Raw genomic sequence first — 14,800 nt, forward strand, 5'->3', positions numbered from 1 at the left:
CACAATGCGGTTACCTATTATAGGGTTCTTTAAACCTATATTTTGCAAATACTTATGTAGGAGAGCACTAGGTATACAGCGTTTCATACCAAAAGCATGGCCACATCTGCACGTTTTTAGGACAAGATTCATACATAGCTGAATGTACTTTAGTTACTTTAGTCACATTTAGTTAAAACATGACATATAGATTCAAGAGATGTGGCCAAAAGCACGACATGCTTTTGTTGTTTTGCTATTAGGTGTATGTTATAGTGATATTAGTGCATACAACCCCTGTATTATGTAGGTAATGCAAATTATGCTTTTTTTTATTTGCTGTTTTCATCAAGTAGAAGTCTTCTTAAAATTAGGTTTGTGTTTGTCACTAGGTGTCGCTGTATGCATGCTGCCATAAAGGATAGTATTTTATTATTACCTTTTTCTGTTGCTTCAGGGATCTTATTTTGATTTAAAGGGGGTTTCCAAGCTCAATATTGGATGACCTATCCTTAGGAAGTATATCCTTTAATAACATTTTGTTATTAATTGAGAGGGAGAGGTGAAGCAAAGGATTGATTGGGGTCCAGTGAAGGTAGACCCACTATGGAAATCTGAAGATAGTAGTAAATGTCTTTGTCATGCAGCTTTATAGCAGACAAGCCTGCTGTGAACAGGCGGCAATAAGGTAAACTAATAAAACTTTCCAGAAACTTGGTCTTCAGGGGTTATATAAGCAGGGTTGGGGTCACCAAAGAATCCTAAAGCAAAACCCATAAACAATTGCGGCTTTCAGTTGCGGCTACCCAGTTTTTGGATCAGGAACCGAGGTGGGCTCCGCCTCAATTCTGGTCCAAAAGTCTCCGTCTGAACTTACCCTAAAGGAAGCAGACAAACACTGAGCTCCACTGCTCAGCTAACTCATCAGTCAGACTAGCTGAATATCGCAGCCACCAGTAAAGGACTGGATTAGATATCTCCCACAGTTACTATGTCCACCTTCTGCAAAGAGTGTTTCAACTTAGATGACTTGAATCTCTGTAGTTGTTTTCGATAGTTGCCTTTAGGAATAGGCAGTATGGGCTCCAAGTCGGGCATCCACTATGAGATTGCCATTATGTTTAGGATTTTTCATACACTATCAAGGTCCTCTGGCCTGTGGATCCTAATGTGGCAGCCATAATGTAATATGGAGAAGCCGAAAGGATAGAGCCAGATGTAGTGTCCTGCATGAGCCCTGATAAAAGGAGTGTGTCGCTTTTCCATATTTGAGTTTCTTATTTTCTTTAGCCACATACAGGATGTCAATGGTACCACCTATAAGTGCACACCACATAGAATATCCTGAGGTGGGTCCCCTTGCATTTGGTGCAGAGGTCTATAAACTCATCAGTTACTACAATAGTGGCCCTTTCCTGACCTAATAAATCAGCATTAAAATCTCATTAGCTATGTCTGGAGCATGTTTCAGGACGCTCTTGATCCCAATGTTGCACCAGTAATTTTTTTTAGTATTCCAGCAGCATCAGGGCTCTGTCAATCTGTTCCTTGCTATGGGCTGTCTGTGGTGCCAAGCTGAATTGTTTTTAGGGTGCAGGGTAGTTCATTTCCATTATCGCTCCCAACCTTCACCATTTCTAGAGTCTCAGGAGCTTCTGTGAAGTGATTTTTTTTTTGGCTCTTGTGTGATGAAACTGGAGACTTAGAACACCATCATGGTCCATGGTCAGACTGTACCCTGTCCCCCCTCTCCAAAGTCTTTTTTCACAGCTTTACTACTGATACACCAAGTTTTGTGGCTAACCGGTTGAGCCCACCTGTAAACAGTCTTTAACTGTAGTCAGATTTTACCAGTCCGAGCTGCCATTAGGTCCCTCACAGACTGACTACTCTCTCTGTAGCGCTTACACATACCACTGTATTGTCACGTAGCTGAATTTACCATGTTCTCTTAGATTATTTAAGCCATTGATGGTTGTCTTCTGCAGGACTCTGTGAACAACATATCTAACAAAAAGGGATCGTTCAAAGCTGACAAACCCTTCAATGTAAAAACATGTTATCAAATAAAATAAATCTTAAATATATATTATTTATATTCCTATTAGACTGCAGAAAAATCTGGCCAAATGGAAAAATACAGAAAAAATGTGAAACAGAAACCAAATGATTTTAAGGTAAGATTCCAATTCCAAGTATATGCAGTTGTAACTATGTAGTGATTTTTCACTAAGGAGTTATATACACAGTGTTACAGTACTGGCTAGAAATTATGGTACCAATGATGATAGGACTTCGTACCGGAATGCAGATATAAAAATATCTTTGGTCTGAAAGATATATAGGAAAAATGAGGCAACATTCCAGATTTGGTGAAAGAGAATGGTTTTACTGTAACCCAAGCAATATTTCAGTCCAGTTCCATGAGTCATGTGTTCATATATGTCCAAAGAGTTTTCCTCTGTGGACTTTCTTCCTTTATTACACCTACATGAGAAAACGCCAGCGTTTTGTAGGCATAATTGATATTCTTCGATATACCAAAAAGCAAGCATTTTTGAAGTCGCAGCATTTCCGTTGCAGGATTTTTTTTTCCTGCAATGTGTGGATGGGATTAGCCAGAATCCCATCCACATTGCAAGTAATGTAAAATGCAGCATTTTCGCATTGTAGGACCCGGGCCTGAAAGGGAGTCTGTCAGCAGTAAGTTGGTAATAAACCTAATCACAACACCGTGTAGAGGTAATTCTACAGTTTCCAAATTTGTCTCTGTCATTCAGCTTTGGAGTCATATCTTCATATACATTACTGTTTTATTCTTAAACTGAGACCAAAACCCACTAAGACATCCCCCATGCACTTCTTCCCTTTACATGAAAATGGGGCTCCAAACTAATAGGCATATTTAGAAACTGTCTTCATCTCTGTGAATTTGATAAAAGCTTCCTCACCATGTACAGTAGGTAGTTGTTAAATGGAAAACAGAAGCTGGTCAAGGTGGATAGATTACTATAACCCACCCATGGGACCAATTTTGTACAAATTTTTGAGTTCCTGTCTAAGAGGATGGCTGAGGATTTCTCATTAGTCATATAACAGTTTAGACTTACCTTCACTTCAGTGAAATCCAAAGCGGCCCTCTTCCAAGCAGAGGCTACTGTTTGTTTAGTTGCTAGGAAGAAGAACAAAATCAATTGACGTAACTGAAAAAATGACCTCCTTTTGTGTGCATTGATCACAGCCATGGTTTGAATGAGATGATAAACCCTTATATAATGCCTCTTTACTTTGGTCCCCAAACCACCATATGCAAAGCATATCCACTGGCGTGGGGGGAGCATCCCCTATAACAATGGCTTTTGTAGGTAGGTTCTGCATGGTGGGTACAAGATACCACTGAAGTAGTATTTTAGGACTCATTGACAGGTTATCATGAAGGGTATCATGATTGGGCTATAAACTCATGCCCATGACAGCTGATCACATTCTCCACAATCTTTTACTTTAACATTTTATCTGTAAATTGAATGATTTTTTTTTTTTTTTAAATTTTATATTTTCTGTGCTTAAGAAAATGATACAAGAAGTGATGCAGTGTTTGGTGAAGCTGATCCGTGGAGCTTTACTTCCAAATACTCTTGGTCAAGAGGATGTGACAATTTATGGAGGTTGGGGAGCGAAGGGTGATTTATATGGACCTTGGATAGCTCATGTTGTTCAAACTGTGAGGTAAGTTGGGTCTGATATGTATGATGTTAGTCTTTTAACCATAACAGATGTTTCTATGGCTAAAGCCCGTTTGCAACTGATCACATGAATGAGCATGCTGTATTAAAAACTGGAGCAGTCCAATGCTCATTCAATGATAGAGGGCCCTTATTGGGGGCCAACAAATTGTTAATTAAAAAAAAAAAAAACACTTTAAAGTACAGCCATTTGGGAAAATACTAACTGAATTGCTTTTCTTTATCACCTATGTGTTGGTTTGTTTAGGCATACTTATGAATCTCTAACTGCTCTTGAGATCCCTAATGATATCCTGCAATCTATACAAGACCTTATATTGGATTTGCGAGAGACTTGTGTCAAGGTTACTTTGCAGAATACTGCTGAAGGTAAAAAATGTGTTCATATATGTGTCCTCCATATATTCCTTTTTATTTCTATGGGTAATACATTTTCATGTGTACTGCATGACTAGATGGGATATTTGTATCTGTTTTTCCTTAAAGGGGAATCTCCAGGAATCTCTGTACTTGGGCAGGGGGCTGATTATTTTTTTTCTGGGTATAAACCCGGCCACTAGGAGGCTGACACTAGGAGAATCAAAAGATTTCGGCTCCATCTCTGGGCTATAATTTGTCACAGACACTGTGCTAGTGTCTGAACAGTCTTAAGCACCATGACTGTCCAGGGCCTGTGGTCTAAGGCCGAGTCCTCACTTTAGATCAACCTGTTTGAATTTCAGGCCATCTTCCTAGCCCTGTCTCATTGGACCTTTCTCCTCCAAGGGCATCCGGTCAGAGTGCAGACCAACAACTCCACCTTGCCAGTTGTTTCCTCTTTCTCTTTTTCCTCGGTTCTCAAAAAACTTAAAACCAAGGGGTTTCTGGCCATCCTAGTGGCTCAGGATTGGCCGATGCTGGTCCTGGTATGCGGATCTCCTGTTCCTGCTGATAGATACTTCTTTGACTTTTCCACTGCAGATCTGCCTTCTGCTTCAAGGAACGCTGCTCCACCCCACCTTAGCTCAGCTGAGGTTTATCGGCTTTGCTGTGGACGTGAAGGTTCTTTGGCGTTGTGAGTTTTCAGACCTTATTATCCAGACCATGCTCAAGGCCCAGAAACCCCAGTCAGCTAAGATCTACCACTGCACATGGAAAGCGTACATACACTGGTGTGAGAGTAACTATTTTTATCCACTCTCCTTTTCTCTTCCCAGGATCCTGGCTTTTCTCCAATCCAGTCTGGACCAAGGTCTTGGTCTTTCTTCTCTTAAAGGACAGGTTTCTTCCCTTTCCATTCTTTTTCAGAAGACCCTGGCCTTCCGGACTCAGGTGAAGGCCTTCCTGCAGGGGTTGGCATATTGTGCCCCTCCCTACCATCCACTTGTGGAACCTTAATCTTCTCCTTGAGATTCTTCATGCTCCTCCCTTCGAGCCTTTGTGGGATATCTCCCTTCACCTTCTGTCCTGGAAGGTCGCCTTCCTGGTGGTCATTACTTCTATCCACAGGGTTTCTGAACTTACTGACCTCTCCTGGAAACCACCTTTTTTTGTTCTCTAAAAGAACAAGGTTGTCCTTTGTCTGCCACCGCTTTTTCTGCCTAAGGTGGTTTCTTCCTTCCAGATCAACCAGGATATCGTCTTACCATCTTTCTGCATGGACCACAAGCATCCACGTAAGCATTCTCTTCTCTGCCTGCTTGTTGTCCTGACACTCCGGGTCTATTTGGCTTACACTGACCCCTTCCGTCGTGACTTAAGGATAGGATGCTGCCCCGCCGAGTGATAGCTCACTCAATGAGAGATATTGGAGCTTCCTGGGCTGTTCGTCATCTGGCTTCTGCCGCACAGGTCTGCCAAGCTGCCAACTGAACCTCTATCCACACTTTCACAACGTTTTGCGAGATCCATTCTGTGGTCTCTGCTGATGCCAGTTTGGGTCATAAGATTCTGCAAGGGCTGTGCACTAGGTTGTCTGCATGGCCATGTAATTCCCACCCTCTGGGTCTGCTTTAGGACATCCCATAGTGCAGTGTCCTCCACTGAAATAAACGAGAAAAATGGATTTTTTTGTATGCTCCGTAAAATTATTTTTTTCTTGTCTTCACTGTACCTGCCCGAGCCCGATTTCTTTTTTTTTTTTTTTAAACCCACGATGCTGTGTCCTCCCTGTGAATACAACAAGAAAAGGATTTTACAGTGAGTACAAAACATCCATTTTTCTCCTTCCTTGGCCTCGTGCCCAAGTACTGATTTTCCTGGATAACCTCTTAAATTATGTTTGTGCACTGAATTTAATCGTGGTTTGATGGGATCTCCTTATAGATCGATTATATATATTTTAGACAATTGTTCTGTTTTCAGAAGTGAAGAAATTGGCTGACAAAGAAGACTGGATGGTCGACAATGAGGGTTTAACATCCTTGGTATGTTTATCTCTAGATGTTATACATGTCCAAAAGTAGTTTATGCACAGCACAACATGTCTTACATCATCACGTGACCTAAAATAAAATCTAACAAAGTGACATAAATCATGCTTACAGTAACAACATCATTAAAGACAGTTTCTATTACAGGGTTCACAGAGATTTTTTTTACACTGATTCTGGTGTGTAAAGTCTTTTGGCATCAACATGGATAAACTCCTCAAATCTGCCTGCCATTAATTTCAATGGAAGGCAGTAATAGACATTTCTTATTTCATTTTACCTTTGCTACCGATTCAGCTCTAGAAACAGTGCCGAATCCACAGGTGGCCACACACTGAATAGCCGTTTCTAATCCATCAGGTTTCTGAGGTGGGCTCCATGGCAAAACTGCCCCTTAGTTTTTATTCATACACCAGGGCAGTGTATATCCAAGGGTAATTCTTTTTCTCTGATCACTTATAGACTTGAGTCTACTAATCGATCTTTGAAAACGCCCAAAAAATTACGTTCTGTTATTTAACCACTTCCGGACCGCCCATATACTATATACATCCGGACAGTGGTTGACTTGTTCTGACAGGACTGACATACAGTATGTAACAAATGTATATTGTTTATTACTGTAATATGCTCTGTAACACGGTGGTGATAGTCTAATATTCTTTCGGAGACTCTCTTAAGGGGCACAGCCTATACATGGGCTTTGCTAAAGGTGACTTTTGATGATCAAATCACACATGTAGTTTTTTAGCAACTATATAAGCCAAAATACAGAATTGAAATAAAAAGAAGTATATAGAAAAATCAACATGTCGTATCTCTTTTGGATCCACTCCTTCCCGACTTTCGCCTTGCTTTTACGGCAGATGTTGCGTATTTAAACATGGTGGTCGCTCAGGACCTGGGCAGCCACCATAGCTACTGAGTTTCTGCTCTGTTATACAGCAGAGACCATGCGCTAATGCCCACAATTAGTCATCAGCCATTTTGTCGGGGATTACCGGCACCCAGAGCAAGACTAGGGGTTGACGTCCTGTTTTCATGATAGCCGGAAGCCTATTGAAGGCTCCCAGGCTTCTCTCTCATTCATTTGTATGGCAGGCTGTTTTATGCAGCCTCTCATACAGATGACAGGTATTTTGCAGTGTATTAGCATTGTAATGCATTGCATTAGTGATCGGATCCCTGGGGTTCAAGACACCTAGGGGGTCTAGTTAGTGCAATAAAACATTTATTAAAAAAAAAGTTAAAAACAGGGGCCACACGGTGGCTCAGTGGTTAGCACTGCAGCCTTGCAGCGCTGGAGTCCTGGTGTTCAAATCCCACCAAGGGCAAAAACCATCTGCAAGGAGTTTGTATGTTCTCCCCGTGTTTGCATGGATTTCCATCCCATATTCCAAAGACGTACTGATAGGGAAAGAATGTACATTGTGAGCTCTATGTGGGGCTCACAATCTACATTTAAAAAAAAAAAAAAAAAAAAAATTAAAGAAAAAAAAAGTTAAAAACAAACAAAAAAGAATTAAAAGTTCAAATCACCACCTTGAATACATGTAAAATTACTGCGAAACACATACACATTAAGTATGTATAACGCCCGTTCTACAAACGATATATATAAAAAAATATATATTTTTCCTGTACAGTGAACGCCATAGCAGGGGGAAAAAAACAAATTAGAAAAAAAAATTCTGGCAAAGCTTTAGATTTTGGTTAAAATTTTAAATGTAAATAAAACTATAAAAATGTGGTATCCTCGGAATCGTACCGATGCATAGAATACAGGTGACTTTTCGTTTTGGCCTCGGAGTGAATTCTGTAAGAATGAAGCCCGGAAGAAAGTCGCACAACTGCACTTTTTCTTCAATTCCGCACCATTCTGAATTTTTTTCCAGCTTCTCAGTACAATGTACAGAATAATAAATAGCACCATCATGAAGAACAATTTTTCCTGCAAACAGTAAGCTCTAATATGGCCTCTGTGAATGGAAAAATTATAAAGTTATGGGGTTTGAAAGGCCAACAGTAAAAAAAAAAAAAAAAAAAAAATGAAAATTAAAAAATTCTTCAGGTGGTAAGAGGTTAAAAACTGCCACAAAAACTGAATGTGTCATTTCAGCCGTATATTATCTAGTCTCCTATTGTGGATAGAGCAGTTATGAGGTTTTGCACACTCTGCCAGGTCAGAAATTTATGAAATGGAGGGGGAGGGGCAAGATGGATAGCTATCAAATTGCAACGACTTTGTTATACAGAAAATTTCACTTTTTTCATAATTTATTTTTCACACATGCATCATCTTTGTAATTTCCTCACTATAATGATTCTATCACAAGGCATTGCATCTGTGTCTCAGTTCACAGTACTGACTTTATCAGACTAGTCATACAAAGTGTATGTATTTTCTTTATAGTAATTCCATTTTTATTCTGCTTTAACATTTTGTAGCCATCCCAGTTTGAGCAGAGTGTTACTCAGGCACTGCAGTCCCTAAAAGCTGTTATAGAGTGTAAGCCTGCTGAAGCAAGTGTAAGTATACCAATGCATGGCAGTGACTCATACTTATGTTTTAATATGAATTTTTTTTTCTTCCTGTCTTCCGACTACCACAAATATCTGTTTTTCTTTTCTTGATTATGGAGCAGCCATCTTTCTTCAGTTAATGCGATAGTAGATGCAAACTTTGCAGCAGGTGCCTAGGTGTAAGCAAGGTTGGACATAGGCCTAACATAGTGGTTGGCTAAACACCTACTGACATTTGTCCAACAGCTATCTGATTGACGACATGTCAGAGGGAGAACCAAAATGGGAGAACCCATGTAACAATTTACTTAACCTTCAAACATTGTTTTATGGGTTTTCATTTTCATTGTAACAGTTGTGGCATTGTAACTAGAGATGAGCGAACACTAAAATGTTCAAGGTTCGAAATTCGATTCGAACAGCCGCTCAATGTTCGTGTGTTCGAATGGGTTTCGAACCCCATTATAGTCTATGGGGAACAGATACTCGTTAAGGGGGAAACCCAAATCCGTGTCTGGAGGGTCACCAAGTCCACTATGACACCCCAGGAAATGATGCCAACACCTCTGGAATGACACTGGGACAGCAGGGGAAGCATGTCTGGGGGCATCTAACACACCAAAGACCCTCTATTACCCCAACATCACAGCCTAACAACTACACACTTTACACACTCAATACCACCTCTCTGACAGTAGGAAAACACCTTGAAACATGTGTATTTGGCACTTGCAGTGAGGAGAGCTTGTCACCAGCAGTGAATTTGGCCCTTGTAGTAAGTTGAGGTTGGCACCAACATTTGTTTTGAGAATCAGGGTGGATTGAGCCTATAACCAGCAGAGTTTGGGCAAATTCATGGTGGAGGGAGCCTCTAAACACCCCAGTTTGGGCAAATTCATGGTGGAGGGAGCCTCTAAAAACCCCAGTTTGGACCAATTCATGGTGGAGGGAGCCTCTAACCAGCCCAGTTTGGGCAAATTCATGGTGGAGGGAGCCTCTAAAAAACCCAGTTTGGACCAATTCATGGTGGAGGGAGCCTCTAACCAGCCCAGTTTGGACCAATTAATGGTGGAGGGAGCCTCTAAACAGCCAAGTTTGGACCAATTCATGGTGGAGGGAGCCTCTAAAAAACCCAGTTTGGACCAATTCATGGTGGAGGGAGCCTCTAACCAGCCCAGTTTGGGCAAATTCATGGTGGAGGGAGCCTCTAAAAAACCCAGCTTGGACCAATTCATGGTGGAGGGAGCCTCTAACCAGCCCAGTTTGGGCAAATTCATGGTGGAGGGAGCCTCTAAACAGCCCAGTTTGGGCAAATTCATGGTGGAGGGAGCCTCTAAACAGCCCAGTTTGGACCAATTCATGGTGGAGGGAGCCTCTAAAAAACCCAGTTTGGGCAAATTCATGGTGGAGGGAGCCTCTAACCAGCCCAGTTTGGACCAATTAATGGTGGAGGGAGCCTCTAAACAGCCAAGTTTTGGGAAATTCATGGTGGAGGGAGCCCCTAAAAACCCCAGTTTGGACCAATTCATGGTGGAGGGAGCCTCTAAACAGCCCAGTTTGGGCAAATGCATGGTGGAGGGAGCCTCTAAAAAACCCAGTTTGGACCAATTCATGGTGGAGGGAGCCTCTAACCAGCCCAGTTAGGACCAATTAATGGTGGAGGGAGCCTCTAAACAGCCAAGTTTGGACCAATTCATGGTGGAGGGAGCCTCTAAAAAACCCAGTTTGGACCAATTCATGGTGGAGGGAGCCTCTAACCAGCCCAGTTTGGGCAAATTCATGGTGGAGGGAGCCTCTAAAAAACCCAGTTTGGACCAATTCATGGTGGAGGGAGCCTCTAACCAGCCCAGTTTGGGCAAATTCATGGTGGAGGGAGCCTCTAAACAGCCCAGTTTGGACCAATTCATGGTGGAGGGAGCCTCTAACCAGCCCAGTTTGGACCAATTCATGGTGGAGGGAGCCTCTAACCAGCCCAGTTTGGGCAAATTCATGGTGGAGGGAGCCTCTAAAAAACCCAGCTTGGACCAATTCATGGTGGAGGGAGCCTCTAACCAGCCCAGTTTGGGCAAATTCATGGTGGAGGGAGCCTCTAAACAGCCCAGTATGGACCAATTCATGGTGGAGGGAGCCTCTAAAAAACCCAGTTTGGACCAATTCATGGTGGAGGGAGCCTCTAAACAGCCCAGTTTGGGCAAATTCATGGTGGAGGGAGCCTCTAACCAGCCCAGTTTGGACCAATTAATGGTGGAGGGAGCCACTAAACAGCCAAGTTTTGGGAAATTCATGGTGGAGGGAGCCCCTAAAAACCCCAGTTTGGACCAATTCATGGTGGAGGGAGCCTCTAAACAGCCCAGTTTGGGCAAATTCATGGTGGAGGGAGCCTCTAAAAAACCCAGTTTGGACCAATTCATGGTGGAGGGAGCCTCTAACCAGCCCAGTTTGGACCAATTAATGGTGGAGGGAGCCTCTAAACAGCCAAGTTTGGACCAATTCATGGTGGAGGGAGCCTCTAAAAACCCCAGTTTGGACCAATTCATGGTGGAGGGAGCCTCTAAACAGCCCAGTTTGGGCAAATTCATGGTGGAGGGAGCCTCTAAACAGCCCAGTTTGGGCAAATTCATGGTGGAGGGAGCCTCTAACCAGCCCAGTTTGGACCAATTAATGGTGGAGGGAGCCTCTAAACAGCCAAGTTTTGGGAAATTCATGGTGGAGGGAGCCTCTAACCAGCCCAGTTTGGACCAATTAATGGTGGAGGGAGCCTCTAAACAGCCAAGTTTTGGGAAATTCATGGTGGAGGGAGCCCCTAAAAACCCCAGTTTGGACCAATTCATGGTGGAGGGAGCCTCTAAACAGCCCAGTTTGGGCAAATTCATGGTGGAGGGAGCCTCTAAAAAACCCAGCTTGGACCAATTCATGGTGGAGGGAGCCTCTAACCAGCCCAGTTTGGGCAAATTCATGGTGGAGGGAGCCTCTAAACAGCCCAGTTTGGACCAATTCATGGTGGAGGGAGCCTCTAAAAAACCCAGTTTGGACCAATTCATGGTGGAGGGAGCCTCTAAACAGCCCAGTTTGGGCAAATTCATGGTGGAGGGAGCCTCTAACCAGCCCAGTTTGGACCAATTAATGGTGGAGGGAGCCACTAAACAGCCAAGTTTTGGGAAATTCATGGTGGAGGGAGCCCCTAAAAACCCCAGTTTGGACCAATTCATGGTGGAGGGAGCCTCTAAACAGCCCAGTTTGGGCAAATTCATGGTGGAGGGAGCCTCTAAAAAACCCAGTTTGGACCAATTCATGGTGGAGGGAGCCTCTAACCAGCCCAGTTTGGACCAATTAATGGTGGAGGGAGCCTCTAAACAGCCAAGTTTGGACCAATTCATGGTGGAGGGAGCCTCTAAAAACCCCAGTTTGGACCAATTCATGGTGGAGGGAGCCTCTAACCAGCCCAGTTTGGGCAAATTCATGGTGGAGGGAGCCTCTAAACAGCCCAGTTTGGGCAAATTCATGGTGGAGGGAGCCTCTAACCAGCCCAGTTTGGACCAATTAATGGTGGAGGGAGCCTCTAAACAGCCAAGTTTTGGGAAATTCATGGTGGAGGGAGCCTCTAACCAGCCCAGTTTGGACCAATTAATGGTGGAGGGAGCCTCTAAACAGCCAAGTTTTGGGAAATTCATGGTGGAGGGAGCCCCTAAAAACCCCAGTTTGGACCAATTCATGGTGGAGGGAGCCTCTAAACAGCCCAGTTTGGGCAAATTCATGGTGGAGGGAGCCTCTAACCAGCCCAGTTTGGACCAATTAATGGTGGAGGGAGCCTCTAAACAGCCAAGTTTGGACCAATTCATGGTGGAGGGAGCCTCTAAAAACCCCAGTTTGGACCAATTCATGGTGGAGGGAGCCTCTAAACAGCCCAGTTTGGGCAAATTCATGGTGGAGGGAGCCTCTAAACAGCCCAGTTTGGGCAAATTCATGGTGGAGGGAGCCTCTAACCAGCCCAGTTTGGACCAATTAATGGTGGAGGGAGCCTCTAAACAGCCAAGTTTTGGGAAATTCATGGTGGAGGGAGCCTCTAACCAGCCCAGTTTGGACCAATTAATGGTGGAGGGAGCCTCTAAACAGCCAAGTTTTGGGAAATTCATGGTGGAGGGAGCCCCTAAAAACCCCAGTTTGGACCAATTCATGGTGGAGGGAGCCTCTAAACAGCCCAGTTTGGGCAAATTCATGGTGGAGGGAGCCTCTAAAAAACCCAGCTTGGACCAATTCATGGTGGAGGGAGCCTCTAACCAGCCCAGTTTGGGCAAATTCATGGTGGAGGGAGCCTCTAAACAGCCCAGTTTGGACCAATTCATGGTGGAGGGAGCCTCTAAAAAACCCAGTTTGGACCAATTCATGGTGGAGGGAGCCTCTAAACAGCCCAGTTTGGGCAAATTCATGGTGGAGGGAGCCTCTAACCAGCCCAGTTTGGACCAATTAATGGTGGAGGGAGCCACTAAACAGCCAAGTTTTGGGAAATTCATGGTGGAGGGAGCCCCTAAAAACCCCAGTTTGGACCAATTCATGGTGGAGGGAGCCTCTAAACAGCCCAGTTTGGGCAAATTCATGGTGGAGGGAGCCTCTAAAAAACCCAGTTTGGACCAATTCATGATGGAGGGAGCCTCTAACCAGCCCAGTTTGGACCAATTAATGGTGGAGGGAGCCTCTAAACAGCCAAGTTTGGACCAATTCATGGTGGAGGGAGCCTCTAAAAACCCCAGTTTGGACCAATTCATGGTGGAGGGAGCCTCTAACCAGCCCAGTTTGGGCAAATTCATGGTGGAGGGAGCCTCTAAACAGCCCAGTTTGGGCAAATTCATGGTGGAGGGAGCCTCTAACCAGCCCAGTTTGGACCAATTAATGGTGGAGGGAGCCTCTAAACAGCCAAGTTTTGGGAAATTCATGGTGGAGGGAGCCTCTAACCAGCCCAGTTTGGACCAATTAATGGTGGAGGGAGCCTCTAAACAGCCAAGTTTTGGGAAATTCATGGTGGAGGGAGCCCCTAAAAACCCCAGTTTGGACCAATTCATGGTGGAGGGAGCCTCTAAACAGCCCAGTTTGGGCAAATTCATGGTGGAGGGAGCCTCTAACCAGCCCAGTTTGGGAAAATTCATGGTGGAGGGAGCCTCTAAACAGCCCAGTTTGGACCAATTAATGGTGGAGGGAGCCTCTAACCAGCCCAGTTTGGACCAATTCATGGTGGAGGGAGCCTCTAACCAGCCCAGTTTGGACCAATTAATGGTGGAGGGAGCCTCTAAACAGCCAAGTTTTGGGAAATTCATGGTGGAGGGAGCCCCTAAAAACCCCAGTTTGGACCAATTCATGGTGGAGGGAGCCTCTAAACAGCCAAGTTTGGGCAAATTCATGGTGGAGGGAGCCTCTAACCAGCCCAGTTTGGACCAATTAATGGTGGAGGGAGCCTCTAAACAGCCAAGTTTGGACCAATTCATGGTGGAGGGAGCCTCTAAAAACCCCAGTTTGGACCAATTCATGGTGGAGGGAGCCTCTAACCAGCCCAGTTTGGGCAAATTCATGGTGGAGGGAGCCTCTAAACAGCCCAGTTTGGGCAAATTCATGGTGGAGGGAGCCTCTAACCAGCCCAGTTTGGACCAATTCATGGTGGAGGGAGCCTCTAAACAGCCAAGTTTTGGGAAATTCATGGTGGAGGGAGCCTCTAACCAGCCCAGTTTGGACCAATTAATGGTGGAGGGAGCCTCTAAACAGCCAAGTTTTGGGAAATTCATGGTGGAGGGAGCCCCTAAAAACCCCAGTTTGGACCAATTCATGGTGGAGGGAGCCTCTAAACAGCCCAGTTTGGGCAAATTCATGGTGGAGGGAGCCTCTAACCAGCCCAGTTTGGGCAAATTCATGGTGGAGGGAGCCTCTAACCAGCCCAGTTTGGACCAATTCATGGTGGAGGGAGCCTCTAACCAGCCCAGTTTGGGCAAATTCATGGTGGAGGGAGCCTCTAAAAAACCCAGCTTGGACCAATTCATGGTGGAGGGAGCCTCTAACCAGCCCAGTTTGGGCAAATTCATGGTGGAGGGAACCTCTAAACAGCCCAGTTTGGACCAATTCATGGTGGAGGGAGCCTCTAAAAAACCCAGTTTGGAC

At 44.3% G+C, this 14,800-nt stretch overlaps 1 protein-coding gene across 1 annotated transcript in view; it reads left to right on the plus strand.

Moving 5' to 3' along the window:
* EXOC2 (exocyst complex component 2) overlaps positions 1-14,800 on the plus strand; it is a 158,856-nt gene that overhangs the window by 92,841 nt on the left and 51,215 nt on the right. Inside the window, exons 13-17 of the mRNA XM_075270745.1 lie at positions 2,088-2,156; positions 3,551-3,708; positions 3,973-4,094; positions 6,069-6,130; positions 8,585-8,665. Coding sequence (XP_075126846.1) covers positions 2,088-2,156; positions 3,551-3,708; positions 3,973-4,094; positions 6,069-6,130; positions 8,585-8,665 — 492 coding nt within the window. The remainder of the gene's footprint in view (positions 1-2,087; positions 2,157-3,550; positions 3,709-3,972; positions 4,095-6,068; positions 6,131-8,584; positions 8,666-14,800) is intronic.

The sequence above is a fragment of the Leptodactylus fuscus genome, chromosome 4 (assembly GCF_031893055.1).
Source record: "Leptodactylus fuscus isolate aLepFus1 chromosome 4, aLepFus1.hap2, whole genome shotgun sequence".
Classification (NCBI taxonomy): Eukaryota; Metazoa; Chordata; class Amphibia; order Anura; family Leptodactylidae; genus Leptodactylus; species Leptodactylus fuscus.